The 14,991-nt window shown below is 42.1% G+C and overlaps 1 protein-coding gene across 5 annotated transcripts in view; it reads left to right on the top strand.

The window, feature by feature from the left end:
* The window catches only part of Tmcc3 (transmembrane and coiled-coil domain family 3), a 160,319-nt gene that overhangs the window by 137,760 nt on the left and 7,568 nt on the right, over positions 1–14,991 (top strand). For 4 of the 5 annotated variants that reach the window (XM_090328403.1, XM_090328405.1, XM_090328401.1 and 1 more), the window contains one exon: positions 12,832–13,748. In XM_090328403.1, the coding sequence (XP_090184529.1) occupies positions 12,847–13,748 (902 nt within the window). In that variant the 5' untranslated portion in view covers positions 12,832–12,846. Of the gene's footprint in view, positions 1–5,928; positions 5,953–12,831; positions 13,749–14,991 lie in introns of those variants that run through there. The other variant, XM_090328404.1, reaches the window with a different exon arrangement.

The raw sequence follows: 14,991 nt of genomic DNA, 5'->3' as shown, positions 1-14,991 counted from the left end.
GGGGGGGTGGGGGGGATTTAACTAGGACATATGTTTGTTCTGGCACTTTTAAGGCATTGTTTTGAATTTTTATTTTCTGAATTTTTAATGTTCTCTGGATACTGAAGAAAACCATAGGGATTATTCTTAGGATGAGGAGTCTTCTAGAAAAATCTCTTCTGTGATCTCTGCAGGTAAAACACTGTCATTAATCTTTACCTTCCCATTAAAGTAAAGAAATAAGTCATAGGAAGTTCATTGAAAGGTTTTTGAAAGAGAGATTAGTGGATTTACAGCAGTGGAAAATTAAATCCTGTTGACCAACTGGTGAGCAAATAAGCATGGGACATTATTCGTAATGTTAGAGTCTCCTTAGAGTTTGTTAGAAAACAGAAACAAATACCTTAGCTTTTTTAATTATAAAGCATTTTTTTTCAAGTAGGATCGAAACCAATTTATTAGTTGGTCCTGAAATCAACTTAATGACTAATGAGCATTTTTAGATTTTCATATAAAAAATCTGAAGGAATATCACAGTAAATATCTATTTTAGTTACACTGTGTGTGTGTGTGTGTGTGTGTGTGTGTGTGTGTGTGTGTGTGTTATAGTTTGTCTCAAGTAACATTCAGATGTCAGGGGACCTGGCTTTTGATATATATCTGCTAATACAGACTTTTGAAATGACTATTTTTCTCAAGTGTGTATTTATCCAAAATGTACATATGTATTTATTTATTTGGGAGTACTGGGCTTGAACTCAGGACCTCATACTTAATAGTAAAGTGTGATATGAGTGAGCTACAACTCCAGTTCTTTTTTGCTGGAGATAGGATCTCACTCTTTACCTGCACACAGACCAAAATCTGCCTATTTTATTCCTCTGGTCATAGCTCAAGTGACAAGGGTGTACCACCATTCTCAGCATCTTCACTTGAAGGAGAATCTTTCCAACTTTTATGCCTAAACTGGCTAGGAATCACAGTCCTTCCAGTCTCAGCCTCCCAACTAGCTAAGTACAGGAATATGTATAAGACAAAATAAATACAAATAAATGCTATCTACATTGTTTCTCTCTCCCTCCCTCCCTCCCTCCTTCTCTCTCTTTTTTACCCTTCCTCCCTCCCCCCTTTCTCCCTCTCCCCCTCTCTTTCTCTCCCTCCCTCTCTCTCCTCTCCTCCCCTCCCTTTTGGTGGTGGTGGTAATACCAGGGGTTGAGTTTGTGGCCTTGTACTTGCCAGGCAGGTACTCTAGCACTTCACCCCTAGCCTCCACTTTTTATTTATTAATTTTTATTTTAGATGCCCATGCTAAAGTTGACTAAGTGATCCTCTGGCCTTAGTCTCTGGCATAACTGAGACTATAGTCATATGCCAATACACACAGCCAGTGCCATTAAGTGATATGTAAGTATCTCCAAGTTTCTAGCCATCTTTGTGCATGAAGAGGTGACAATTGCTTACATGGGCTAATTCAGGAAAATTGTGATCTGCCCAGCATCAGAGAGGTCATCTTTAGTGGTGGCAAAACCCATAGCAGCTAGAGTAGAGAACATTCGTTTATTGCTGGCCCTGAAATAACATGAACTGTTATAGGTACCAGCTATTCTCACAGTCTACAAGAGTTTAGTGCCAAATCCTAGGTTAGTTCCGAGTCTTTGTGAAGAGGTCAGTGAGGGTTCGGGGAAGGGATAGGACCCCCCACACACACACACCTCCCAGGTCTGAAGCACCAACAGGAGAAGGAACCTGGTTTGTTTATTGAAGGAAGAGCAATTGTAGGTGAGGGCAGCAGTGTAATTGGAGGAAGTGGTAAACTCTTGGGAAATGGGAGAGATAGGAAAAGGGCAGTTTTCGGGTGGGTAGACCTGACAGTAGCAAGGAAAGGTCAGTAAGGACTAAAACTACTAGTCAAGGAGATATAGCACATAGGGACAGTTTTGAATAGGGATCAGAGAGAACTTAGGTAAGAAAGAATGATATAATTGATACATGAGGTCATGGAAGTGAATCTAATGCAAACACACCCACATTACTGTCCATAAAAACAAGCTTCCATGCCCAAACAAGAATACGCCCAGGACCTAGGCTAAAGAGACTTTTTAGAGGAAGTAGCAACTTCTAATCATTAGATAAGCTTTTCTGATATAGCTTTTCCTTGTTTGGCTTAAAGATGTGGAGGTTGGCTTAATACCCCGTCTGTACGGTAAGCATTCAGTCTTAGATTTATGAGACTAACAACATAGAATACTAATGATACTTTGAAAAGCAGTTAAGGGTCAGATGTTGAGATTTAAAATTTTAGTCATTTGAGATGTACCATTTTAAAAGTCAGAAGAAATCCAATATTAGATAAATCTCTACAAAGTCCTGTCTTGGGCTTTGGGGTATGTGGGTACCTTTTAAAAGTTATCTTTACACAAAAATGAAGGAACATTGAGTGAACAAATTCAGCAGTGGTACTCACTAGACATTTACGTTGAAAATGAATTGTACAACTTGTGGGTATAAATTGACTGGAGTGAAAAACTGGAAGAGAGTGAGGGAAGGGGTGACATTAACCAAAAAGAAATGTGCCCTTAGCCAGGCACTGGCCCATGTAATTGTAGCTACTTAGGCCGCTGAGATATGAGGGTCACAGTTCAAAGCCAGCCCAGGCAGGAAAGTCCATTAGTTGGGTCCCTCCAGTTAAACACCAGAAAACTAGAAGTGGTCCTGTGGCTCAAAATGGTAGAGCATTAGCCCTGAACAAAAGAGCTGAGGGACAGTGCCCAGGCTCTGAGTTCAAGCCCCACAGCCCACTAAAAAAAGAAGAAAAGGAAAAATGTACTCTTTACCTGATGCATGTAACTGTAACCCCTCTGTACATCACCTTTATAATCACATTTTTTTAAATTAAGTTTTCTTTACTGTTTGGGTTCATTGAAACTTGATCCTTCAGGGACCCTTGGTTTAAGGTTGAGAATTGTTATTCAGTTTAACCTAGCCTCCTTTCTGCTACACATATTCTGTGAATTAACTTGAGAATGGTGAGGAGTGAGACCTTCTTCCCCTCATCCAGCTTCTACTGCAGGATCATGATGAGGACATCCCACCTGTCTGGAGTAGGCTAGTGTCTTGCACAGAGCTATGCAAGGTTCAGTTTCCAGGTACTGCACACTAGAATTCACACCTTGTGCAGGAGATCCTCTGTTCTTATTTTCCAGATGAAGCAGTTGAGGCATAGAGGAAGTACAATTAAACATGGCAGAGCTAGGATTTGAACCCAGGAGGTCTGGGTTTGTACCTTAGCCACTAGGTAGCTTACCTTTATTTAGGGCACAGTGCTAAGGAATCCCAGTAAACCTGGGCAGACTGGTTGCTACAAATGTTGCAACTGGGCCCTCTGTTTGGGAAATAAGGTTAACCTAAATACAGAATGTGATTCTAAGATTGTGATACTGTGTTTATCTTTAAAAAAATCACACTGCACAGTTCCTTTTGTTTCTTTGTTGTTTCCTTGCTCCCAGATTATAAAGTTACCAAGAACAGTCCTCTGAAATATGAGCCTTTGGTGTCTTTAATCTACCATAAGTGTGGGAGAAGGAAGTCTGCTCTTATCTGCATCTTGATAGCAGAGCTTTTAATGACTGTAAAACCTGCTAGGACTTTACCAAGGAGGGAGTTCATGTACAATCTGGCTCTGAAAGTCATTAGTAGTGGTTTAAACAGAAACAACCTGCATTTTTCATTATGCAGGGTGTCTAGGGATTCAAGTTAGCTTCTCTTATTAATGTCAGATTGAAAGCAGCTCTACTAATTGCCTGTGTCTTAAAAAAAGTTTGTATTTATGTATATATCTAGCCAATGATTTGGTACATACACTAAGCTCTCAAATGGTGGAGGTTCTTAGAGCCAGGTAAAATGGGACTGGAGCCCAGCTCTGGCACTTATTCCATGAGTCCAGACCTATGGCTTTTAGTATAAAATGGGTGTGATAATTTCAATTTCAATTGAAAAATAAAGTAAAAAATGTACAGGAGGCATTTAGAAAATCATTTGATGCTTATAAATCCTCATGACTGTGGTTTTCTTTTTTTAAAGAATAAATAAAATTGAGCTGTCATGCCAAGATTCTATCCTTTCTTGAGCCATTCTGTTTTGGACCTTTTTTTCTTTAAATAAGTTGCCTTCTTCAACTTATGAGAGTGAAAGGATTCCTGTTTCTATAAATAGGCGGTTAGATAGATTCATATATACATAGATATTGATAGTTTTTCAGTTTTGTGGATTGGATTCAGGACTTTCTACATGGTAGGCAAATGCTCTACCACTGTACTATACTGCCAGTCCTATTAAGTTATGATAAAAAAAAACTACATTTGGTGATGTTTAATTGATAGACAGTTATCATTCATGTTTCAGTGTTCCAGTGTGATGTTTTGGTACACTTAATATTGCCTACTAATCACCACAACACTTAGCTTATTCATCATCTGAAACACAGCATTTCTTTGTAATAACTGTATCCCAACTCCCCTCTCTTCCTGGTTTTGAATTATGGAATATAATATTATTGACCATAATTGACTATCAGAAGTCATGCCTGTTAAACAATCTTTCCTCACTCCCTCCACTCTCGCTTCTCCCCCTTCCCCTGGTGTTCTGGTAAAAACTTTCCGCTCTATTGTTCTGTGAGTTCACCTTTACAAAGAATTCCACACATTAAGTGAAACCCTGTGCCTGTCTTTGTATGCCTGCTTATTTCATTTAATGTTAAGATGTCCAGGTACATCCATATTGCCACAACATTGGCTAGTCTTGCTGGTAAATCGGGTAAATTTAAGTTTTCCACTATTTGTCATACAAGTTTGTGTCCTTCTGCTATCACAAGTAATGGATTAAGGGGAAACATATGTGTGTGTTCAAAGTTGCAACCACCTGAGTTCTAATTAATAAATTTCCTACGGGGGAAATGTCACTTAGGAAGGAAGGGGTCACCTGCATATTGTATATCTTAGTAGGTCTTCTTATTTACCATTTGGTAATTGATCATCTGTATTCTGCTTGGAACAGGGGATTGCTCTGAGACATACCAGTTTCTTGAGTATTTGACCTCTCACCTGAATGAAATGCCGTAAACAACCTGCATTCCAATCTCTCTTGAAAGCTATTTCATATAGCCTCGGCTGCAGATTCTTCTTGACCTCATTGCAAATGGCTGAACAAATGTAAACATGAGGGACAACTGGCTGCTCCAGCTGGCTGTTTGTCAATCACTGATTCATTCAGCAGCACTATGATCCTATTGAGGAAGCAGTGTAGGACAGATACATGTGACTTATTAAATTTTCCTTTCCAAATGTTGGAAGAACAAATGCTGTGCAAATACTTATACATAGCAGAATAAGCACTATAGAGGGGACAAATACAAATCTGGGATCCAGCCCAAAGGCAGGGATCGATTCCAGCTGGGTGTGAGCTGCACGTGGGAGAGGCTTCTTGGAAGAGACAGTGTTGAAACTGGGCTTTGAAAGGTGAAGTGTGAAAGAGGCCTGGGGACTTAGGAGCTAGCTAGAGCAGAGCACAGGAATATTCAGGCCTGGCTGGCTCATTGGACGCATTGGCAAAACATGAAGGCTAAAAGGTAGATAACAGATACACTATTAGTGGCTCCGTGTCTCTTTAGGATATCACTGCAATTATTTGGTGCCTCCCATTTTCAGATCTGTAGGCAGACCTAATGATGATAGCTATCTTATGGAGGGTGTGAGGATCAAATAGGAGTGGTGTACATTCTGCTCCAGTCTTGCCCTCATGGTCATACCTAGGCATGTTCAATGTGTGTAGATGGGTCAGCTGTTGAGGGTATCTAAGAGGGTGCCAAGCTGCCACAGAGAATTGAAAGATTCTGCAGGACAGTCGCTGGTTTCTATGGAAACTCAGGTAAGCACAGAACCTTCCCAAGAGCTCACAATATCTGTGTCTGGAGGAAGGGTAAGGGAGAGGGTGGAAAGGAGACAGGGCACCTATCCTAAGCAGGAGGACATCCTTTTGGGGGGATGACTTTTCCTTTCTTTTTTTTTTTCGGGGGGGGGTTACTACCTAACTTGGAGACTTATTTTCTCTCACTTTTTAAACATGTCTTCCTTCAGCTCCTGCTAGGCTCTTTATAGAAGTAGAATGGGGTGTCCCCGCTCTCCTTTCCTGACTAGAAACCAACGGGAAGGAATAACCTGGGCAGAAAGGGTCTAGAACTCTCTGAAAGACCTTAGTTCAGAGCCTGGGACTCTCATTCAACTTACTTCTTCCTCCCTTGCCACTGAGTTAGGAACTTAAAGCCTAAAAGAACACTTCAGTTGGAAAAGTAGGAGTTCTGCTGCTGCTTCTTCACAACTCCAGGATTGGGGATATAGCTCAGCCATAGAGCCTTTGCCTGACACACACATGGCCCTGGATTCCATCTCCAGTACCTCATCACCCCCCTTCTCCCCACAAGTGGCACCCTGAGCCTCAGCCTGATTCTGAAGGCTTAAGCATAGGGATAAAAAGGCTTCACACTTCCAGACTGTCCTATTTCTGAGGCATGTGTGTCTTTAGACTACCTAGAAAAGTCTCTGTAGGTATCACCTCCATTCCTCACTGATTTGGGGGTTATGTGTCGCAATTCTCCATATCAAAGCTGGGTGCTCAGTGTAAAATGGAGAGGATTTTCATTACCTGAGCCTTTTTTTGCTGAACGTCAAAGCATAATCTTTGTATGGCCTTCTTCCCCCTTTCATGTATTTTGTACATAGTAAATCTTTACCAGGACAGACTAATTTTATTAGGGCTTATAGTAATTGAAAGTAAGTTATAAGTGGTTTTGAAGAAATATGTATTTTCCAAGGTATATAACTCCAAGTAGAGTGCCAGTGTCACCTGATAGAGGTATAATGAGAAGATAATTATTTCTAATTACAGTATCAAGTATTTTAATTGCTTGAGGATACTTGGAGAATAGACACTTGAGGCCCTGAAACACTGCCTCTTTTCCTTTACATTCATTCTGCAGAGTGTGTCTGGGAAGGATTGGCTGCCATGTACATATCCTCAGTTCCAAATAATCCTGGAGGCCAGAGAAACCAGTTTCCTTTCCCTGTAGGGAGGAAGTACAGCCTGCAGGGCTCCAGCCTGTCCATGTGAGTGACATAAAGAAGGAAGCTGGTACTTGGGCCAAAACCTTTATGGTCATACTGTTGGCTCAGTTCCCTGCTGGGCAAAGTGTACTTGTTTAAAGTTCATGATGTGCTCCTGTCAGGCCGCAACCATCAGAGGAAATCCTCCTTGTGCAAACAAATTAGAATAAATATTGGACCAAGACTTTTCTAATAAAGCATCCTTTGGGATGCCAGGTAAAGAGCCTTTAGGTGGCTTCTTTTTGGATGGGCAGTGGGGAAGACTTGGCTCTCTTCTTCCAGAGAGTGTAGTGTATTTCAGCATGAATGTTCTGAGCATGTGAATGTACTGATGTGTTTATACCAACAGATGAAGAGGAGTTATTAAACATCCACTGGTTTTCTTCAGAACCAATGGGTCCCATTAGCAAGAAAACCAAGTGTTTGATAGCTGTGTTTGATGAAGTGGTTGGTTCACTTCTTGGGTTCTGGCTGAGAACATTCTGCAAATGTGTGTCAAGCAGGCATAAGACAGCCAGACACAAGTTGACTTTGTATCCTAGGTGTTGGCTATAGATTGATGGAAAGCTCCTGTTCTCCTGGTAAAACAGTGCATGATGCCTCTCTCCGTGAGCTTCACACCAGAAGTGAGCCTCCCATCCACATCTCAGATATCAGGCCTCTAAACACAGCTCACTTTTCCTGAGCCCTTTATCTTAGTTTACCTTCTCATTCTCTCCCTAGTGATTGTTCTAATAAAAGCAATAAGGCTTTAGTCCTTAGAAAATGATTTGACCTTAATCACTGTTGATATTTTAGTATATGGATCAAGCCTGAGTGGAAGGCACACAGGAACCCTGGATAGGGAGAGTTTTCTGACAGAACCTACATCAAGCTGTCCACAGACAGCTGACAGGCCACGTTAGAAACATGATAGAACAAGTTTTCACATGATCACTCTTGTGTGTTTCCTAAATCTGAGTTGAGCTCCAGCAAAACTGAGTATTACCCATGGACTTCAAGAAACAAATATTCTTCCCAAAACTTAGAGGTACTCATAAAAGAGGGCTGTGAAGGATATATGAATGCACATAAGAATCCTTGGCATAGCGCCAAGGATTCATCACTCATCATAAAAGTTCTTGGTGTTTGTTAGGGAGGCAAGCTGGAGAAACATTTGGCTTGGGTTTCCATCCTGCCTCTACTATTTGCTATGTGCTTCCAAACCATTTTCTTAGTGCTAGGGCCTACTATAGGCCATATTTCACAGGTAAAACTATTGAATGTGTCATTCATGTGACATTTTTTTCCCTTCTGGGCTTGATGTAGGATACATTGTCCCTTTCCGTTAGTGTGATCCTGTGGATCAAGTCATAGGTATCTCTTCAGGGAGAAGTCTTAGGATCCTGTAGATAAAACACCACCAGCATTCCAGACAGCAGAGGCTCCATCACAGCCTGAGTCTAGCAGCTGACTAGTTGCGTATTTGTTGGAATAAACAAGAAATAAACCATTTCATAAGAAAGCCCCTGGAAAGTTGGGTACCAGTGGGACACGCCTGTAATCCTAGTTACTCTTACTCAGGAGGCTGAGATCTGATGATCACAGTTTGAAGCCAGATCATGAAGAAAAGTCTGTGAGACTCTTATCTCCAATAAACCACTCAGAGAAAAAGCCAGAAGTGGCACTATGGCTCAAGTGGTAGAGCACTAGTCTTGAGCACAAAGAGGCTCAGTGACAGTACCCCAGCCCTGAGTGCAAGCCCCAGGACTAACACAAAAAAAGAAAGAAAAGGAAAGAAAAAAACTTGAAGTAGAAATGTGGCTGAAGTGGAAGAGCCCCAGCTGTAAGTGAAAAAGCTAAGGGACAGTGTCCAAACTACACGTATGTGCATGCACTTGCATGTGCGTGCACACACACACACACACACACACACACACACACACACACAACACTGGATTTGGATATTGTTACTGCAGCAGAAAAGCCTACAGAGAACTAAAGAAAGAACATCTCGTCTTGGAAATGGAACCTGTCTGAAGGATCCACCCCTTTCCTCACATATTTGAGCACATGCACCTTTTTGTAGTCATTATTGCACCAACCTTGTGAACTAAGCAGTCAATTGTCATCTGTGCCATCATTCCAATTTTTATGATTCACAGCAGTTCTGCTGCCCCAAGTCCCCAAAGCCTCAGGAGGCTCCTGCCTTGGTATACATCCTTCTAGGCATCTTAGTTCATGTTCTGTTAGTCTAACAAATTACTGAGAGTAAGTATCTTATAAAGAGGCCTGTTGGGCTCACAATTCTGGGGACTGGAGGGGCCAGATAGCAAGACACTTATATCTTTTGGGGAACACCTCCCCTAGATGCATTACAACATGGTAGGGAATCAGAACGGGACCTGCCATATGCAGAAGGGGTTAGGAGTGTGTGATTGCCTTTATTTAAAGCAGTTCACTGATAGCGAACTTAACCTACTTCTGTGAGATTGCCATTAATCCTCCTGAGAGAGAACCCCAGTCAACTAATTACCCTTAGCTAGCCCCACCTCTTAAAGGCTCTTCTACCTCACCACCAGCACCGTGGGACCAAGTCTCCAGCACATAAACCATTGTACACCCTAACACAGGGACCTCCTCTTGTCCAGATCTATATAGCTTGGTGGCTTTGATGTCTCAAGGTGACTATGGAGGGTCACAGGAAGCCTGAGCAATGTCCTCTGGGTAGTGCCAGCGTCCAGGTGGAAGGAATGTTGAGACACTGTACAGCAGGCAGGGTTCACTGCAAAGATGGCGCAAGGCCTATTGCTGACATCCGTCTAATACTTAGGCTTTTCCTCGGCTTTTGTTCCAGAATATTGAGGTGACAGTGGTAGTGTCTGAACTGCTGGAAGGGAACTCAGTTAGGAATAGCGTTTTGCTAATGTACTGGTGGACTGCCTCTCATCTAAGTAATAACAGCTGGGTCATTCTGGGAGGACTGAAAGAGCCTAGCCATCATTGTGAGGGGAAAAAAACCACACACATCATCTCTCCTGCCAGAACAGGAAATTCATTTTCTTTATTTTTAAAAAGTAGAAAATACAACAGCGTGACTAAAAGAATGACCCTGTATAATCCCATTGTCCAAAAATAACCATGGTTAATGCGTCTGAGCTTATTTTAGTTTTACTTTTTAATTCAAATACGTTTTTTAATGAAACTGGGTGGATAATGTAGACATTTGCTGAAGCCTTCACTGTGCCCGGAAGTCCTTACTTCTACTGTGTTATCTATTTATTTCTCATGGTGATGCTTTGAAGCATCTCTGGGTCAAAAGGGGAAACTGACGCACAGGAAGGTTTAAGTCATTTCTATGAAGAGCACACAGCTACAAGGGCAATAATGCAAGATGGAATCCCAAACAGCCTGTTTCCAGAGCTTGGGGACTGGACTGGATCACAGTATGGTCTGAGTTGCATAGTTCATATTACATTTTCTGGAGGTATGCTTTATTACTCCTGAATTGTTCCAGGGCTGTTGTGCATGTGACTGCGTTTACTGAAGGACATGTAGCAGTCAATGTTAGCTCCCAGGATTAATCCACGTGTCCTGATCCATGTGCATGTGGCCTACAGGTGATCTGTGGACCTTTGCCTTCCTCCTATGTCCCAGAAAGCAAGCTTTGTGCCAGCTGCACTCTATGGGTCCAGATCTGAGCAAGTCCAAGTTAAATGAAGCATGGAGGACATTCTGCTCACTTCCTAGATCATGTATGTGATCTCTGTCCTTACCCAGGGAATCTGTGGACTCCAAGGGTATTTATAACTTTCAATTACCTGTACTATGGTCAGATATAAGAGGCCAAAACATACAACCCCAGATAGTTCCAGTTTTTATGCCCTCATCAAACATGTGTAACGGAGGCTTACTGATGAGCAGTAAGTAAGATTGGCGCTTTAAAGGCTGTTTCTCCCCCTAACCTGGATATTTGAAGTCATGCAGAAATTGTTAAAACTTTAAAGTAACGCAGAAGTCTGTCTGCCTCTGTGTACAGGGCTATCCTGGATCTACAGTCTGTACAAGACAAACAGCCTTGTTACATTTAAACTAGTGAGCCCAAGTTACTCACTAGTACTGGTGTGGCACAGAATTAAAGGATGACGGTGGTGACTCATTCCTGCATTTGACCAGGTCAATCACAAACTACCTCTTGCTTCAAAAAATGACTTCAGGGTAGACTCCTCAGAATAAAGAGTGGTTATCATTTTAGTTCACCAAACATCTACTGACAACTCCTGGTGAGTAAGGGAAGTGCTGGCACTTGGTTGGGTACAGCTGTGACATTGTCTCTTTCTTCTCCTCCCCTGCAAACTACAGGTGGTTAAAGTACATGGGTGGGTGATACACAGAGGAGTATGTGGTGCCACGAGATAGGATCACAGAGGGAGAAGCTGCTGCTTCTAGGACCAGAAAAGGCTGCTTGGAAAAATGGATTCTGAATGGGTTTCAGAAACAGGGAGACTTTAATAAGTGGATGGATAGCAGGCATTGAGAATGTCATAGTTAGAGAGTAAATCCATAGAAAATTCCCATCCTGGGCCTGTTGGATTGTTTGGCTTACTTGGGTAAGCACATTACTATAACTTTAATGTAATCATAGCTTATCTATTGAGATGAGTCAGGTTGGGTGATTTCATATGGGAGGCAATAGGAAGACAAAAACAGTGTCTATGAAGTAGAATTGCATGGCCAGATCTGATATCTCCAAGTAAAATCAAATCTCCAGTCTCACTGATTGCATGGTTAATCATCAGTTACTCTATTTGTCCCATGTCAGTGTTTTCCGGGCTTAATGCATTCTTTGTTCCTCCTTGCGGAAACCTATTCTTCATAAGACAGTCATAGTTGAGTATCCCGTTATGGTAAGAAGATTAGAGTTAGGGTGACTGGAATTCAATGCTGCTGTTTCAGTTGCTTTGTGTATATGGTGAGGATTCAACAAGACAACTGCTAGAGAGTCTGGATGAAGTCTGGCTTTATCCTCCCCTTATTGCTACAACTTGACCAGAATGCTCAGTGGCACTTGGTTATACATTTAGTGGAAAGATGTTTCATATGGTCTTGGTATTATTTTCTTTTTTAAAAAGAAATTGATGTGGCTGTGGTATAGTTATTCGTTTCCCTATCTAGAATCTGTTGTATTATTCAATTATTAAAGTTCATCCTGCACCATACTGTTTTGTCACATGTGTTTAATGATTCCATTAAGAAAACAATTTTCTCCTGTTGATGGATATACCCGCTACAACTTTGCTTCTTTTTAATTTTTTTTTTGGTATTCTTTCTTTTTTTCTTCTGCTATGAAATGAATGGATTCAAGATTAGATGCATGTCCCATAATGGTGAGGTTCACAGAGGAGACATGACTGGCAGCCCAAGTCCCTCGTGGGACTGGGGACCTCATTCTGTTCGGCAATTTCTGCCCTGCAGCTCCCGCCCACCATCACATCAGATGGCAAATCAGATTCCCTGGTGCTCTGGTTTCTCAGTCTAGTTAGAAGGAACAGGACTGATCAGTCTTCACCCTGCAAGAATAGCTGGGAGTATTTACCGGGTGGAGAATGCCATGGAAGACCTGGAACTTAATGTGTGCATACCATGGGCATACAGATTCTGTCATAGTAACCGTCTCATATACCCTCACATTAAAGGACTTCTCTCTGGTGTCTTCTAGGTAGAACGACATGACATGAATACCCTCAGCCTGCCCCTGAACATACGCCGAGGCGGCTCAGACACCAACCTCAATTTCGATATACCAGATGGCATCCTGGACTTCCACAAGGTCAAACTTAGTGCAGACAGCTTGAAACAAAAGATCTTGAAGGTCACAGAGCAAATCAAAATTGAGCAAACCTCCCGTGATGGGAATGTTGCTGAGTATCTGAAGCTGGTCAACAGCGCAGATAAGCAGCAGGCTGGGCGCATCAAACAGGTCTTTGAGAAGAAGAATCAGAAGTCGGCCCACTCCATTGCCCAGTTACAGAAGAAGTTAGAGCAGTACCACAGAAAGCTCCGGGAGATCGAGCAGAACGGAGCCTCAAGAAGCTCAAAGGACATCTCCAAAGACCACCTGAAGGACATCCATCACTCTCTGAAAGATGCCCATGTGAAATCTCGAACTGCCCCCCACTGCCTGGAGAGCAGTAAATTGGGCATGCCAGGGGTGTCACTCACTCCCCCTGTATTTGTCTTCAATAAGTCCAGGGAGTTTGCCAATTTGATTCGGAATAAGTTCGGTAGCGCTGACAACATAGCTCACTTGAAAAATTCCTTAGAGGAGTTTAGGCCCGATGCAAGTGCCAGAGCTTATGGGGGTAGTGCTACCATTGTGAACAAACCCAAGTATGGCAGCGACGATGAGTGTTCGAGTGGCACATCAGGCTCAGCAGATAGTAATGGCAACCAGTCCTTTGGGGCTGGTGGGGCCAGCACTCTGGACAGCCAGGGGAAGCTTGCCATGATCCTGGAGGAACTGAGGGAGATAAAGGACACCCAGGCCCAGCTGGCAGAGGACATTGAGGCACTAAAGGTGCAGTTTAAGAGAGAATATGGCTTCATCTCTCAAACCCTGCAAGAGGAGAGATACAGGTACATTCTGACTATTGTGTTGGAAATCTTTCAGAAGCATGAGTTACCAACTGCAGAGATAGAGAAATTCCCTGGAACTTATAAGCTAATTGTCTTTTTTATGAATTTTGATATAGATCAAAAGGTATTTAGGGAACCATAGTTCTTTCCATTCTTCGTAATTCAAAGTTTCATAACTTCTGGATTATAGCTGACATTCAGAGAAAGACATTAGACTTGTGAATCTCTTCCTATATCACTCGTCCAGCTGTGATTTGTGTACATTCTAACATACTGAATCAGTAGACTTCTACAGCAGTCTCACTATATTAATTCAGAACCCTGTATTTCATTTTCCCCCAAAATGATAGTCTGGTAAAAAGTTAATTCACTGTACAACAAGAGAAGTTTTATTAAGCATGAAGTATAAGTCAGTTTAAAGTATTTATATATTTTATGTACTTTATTTTATTCATTAATCTTTTCACCCTAAATGAAATACCTTGAAAAGTATTCATGGAACCAGGTTTGAACTCAGGGCCTAGAGCTTACTAAGCAGGTATCCTTCTTCTGAGCCTGCCTCCAGCTCTTTTTTGCACTGGTTTTGTTTTTTGTTTTGTGTGTGTGTTGGTCATGGAACTTGGACTCTGGACCCAAGCGCTGTCCCTGAGCTCTTCAGCTCAAGACTACAGCCCTACCCCAGGGCCTGGGCATTGTCCTTGAGCTCTTCAGCTCAAGACTACCACCCTACCCCTTGAGCCACAGCGCCACTTCCCATTTTCTAGTGGTTAATTGGAGCTAAGAGTCTCACTGTCTTTAGTACCTGGGCTTGCTTTGAACCTCAATGCTTAGATCTCAGTCTCCTGAGTAGCTAAGATTACAGTCATGAGCCACCATGGCTGGCTTACACTGGTTATTTTTGAGATAGGGTCTCATTTCCTGGTCAGGTGTGTACCTAAACCACAATTTACCTATTTGAGGTTTCTCATTGGAACTAATCTGATGGCCATGTACCACCATGCCTCGCTTTTTCTGAGATTGAGTCTTAGGATCTTTTCTCCCCTAGGTCACCTAGAACCATAATCCTTTTGATCTTAGCTTCTCTTAAACTAGTATGATAAGTATATAGAATGGTGCCTATTAGTTGAGGAGTCTCATAAACTTTGCTGCCAAAACTAGTCTCAAATCATAATCCTCCCTATCTTAGTCTCCCAGGTAGCTGGGATTATAGGCATAAGCCACCAGAACTCAACTCAAACATTAT

The sequence above is a fragment of the Megascapheus bottae genome, chromosome 2, assembly GCF_031878675.1.
Source record: "Megascapheus bottae isolate mThoBot1 chromosome 2, mThoBot2.hap1, whole genome shotgun sequence".
Classification (NCBI taxonomy): Eukaryota; Metazoa; Chordata; class Mammalia; order Rodentia; family Geomyidae; genus Megascapheus; species Megascapheus bottae.
Note: the sequence above shows the minus strand (reverse complement) of the source record. Positions and strands in the feature narration are given on the sequence as shown.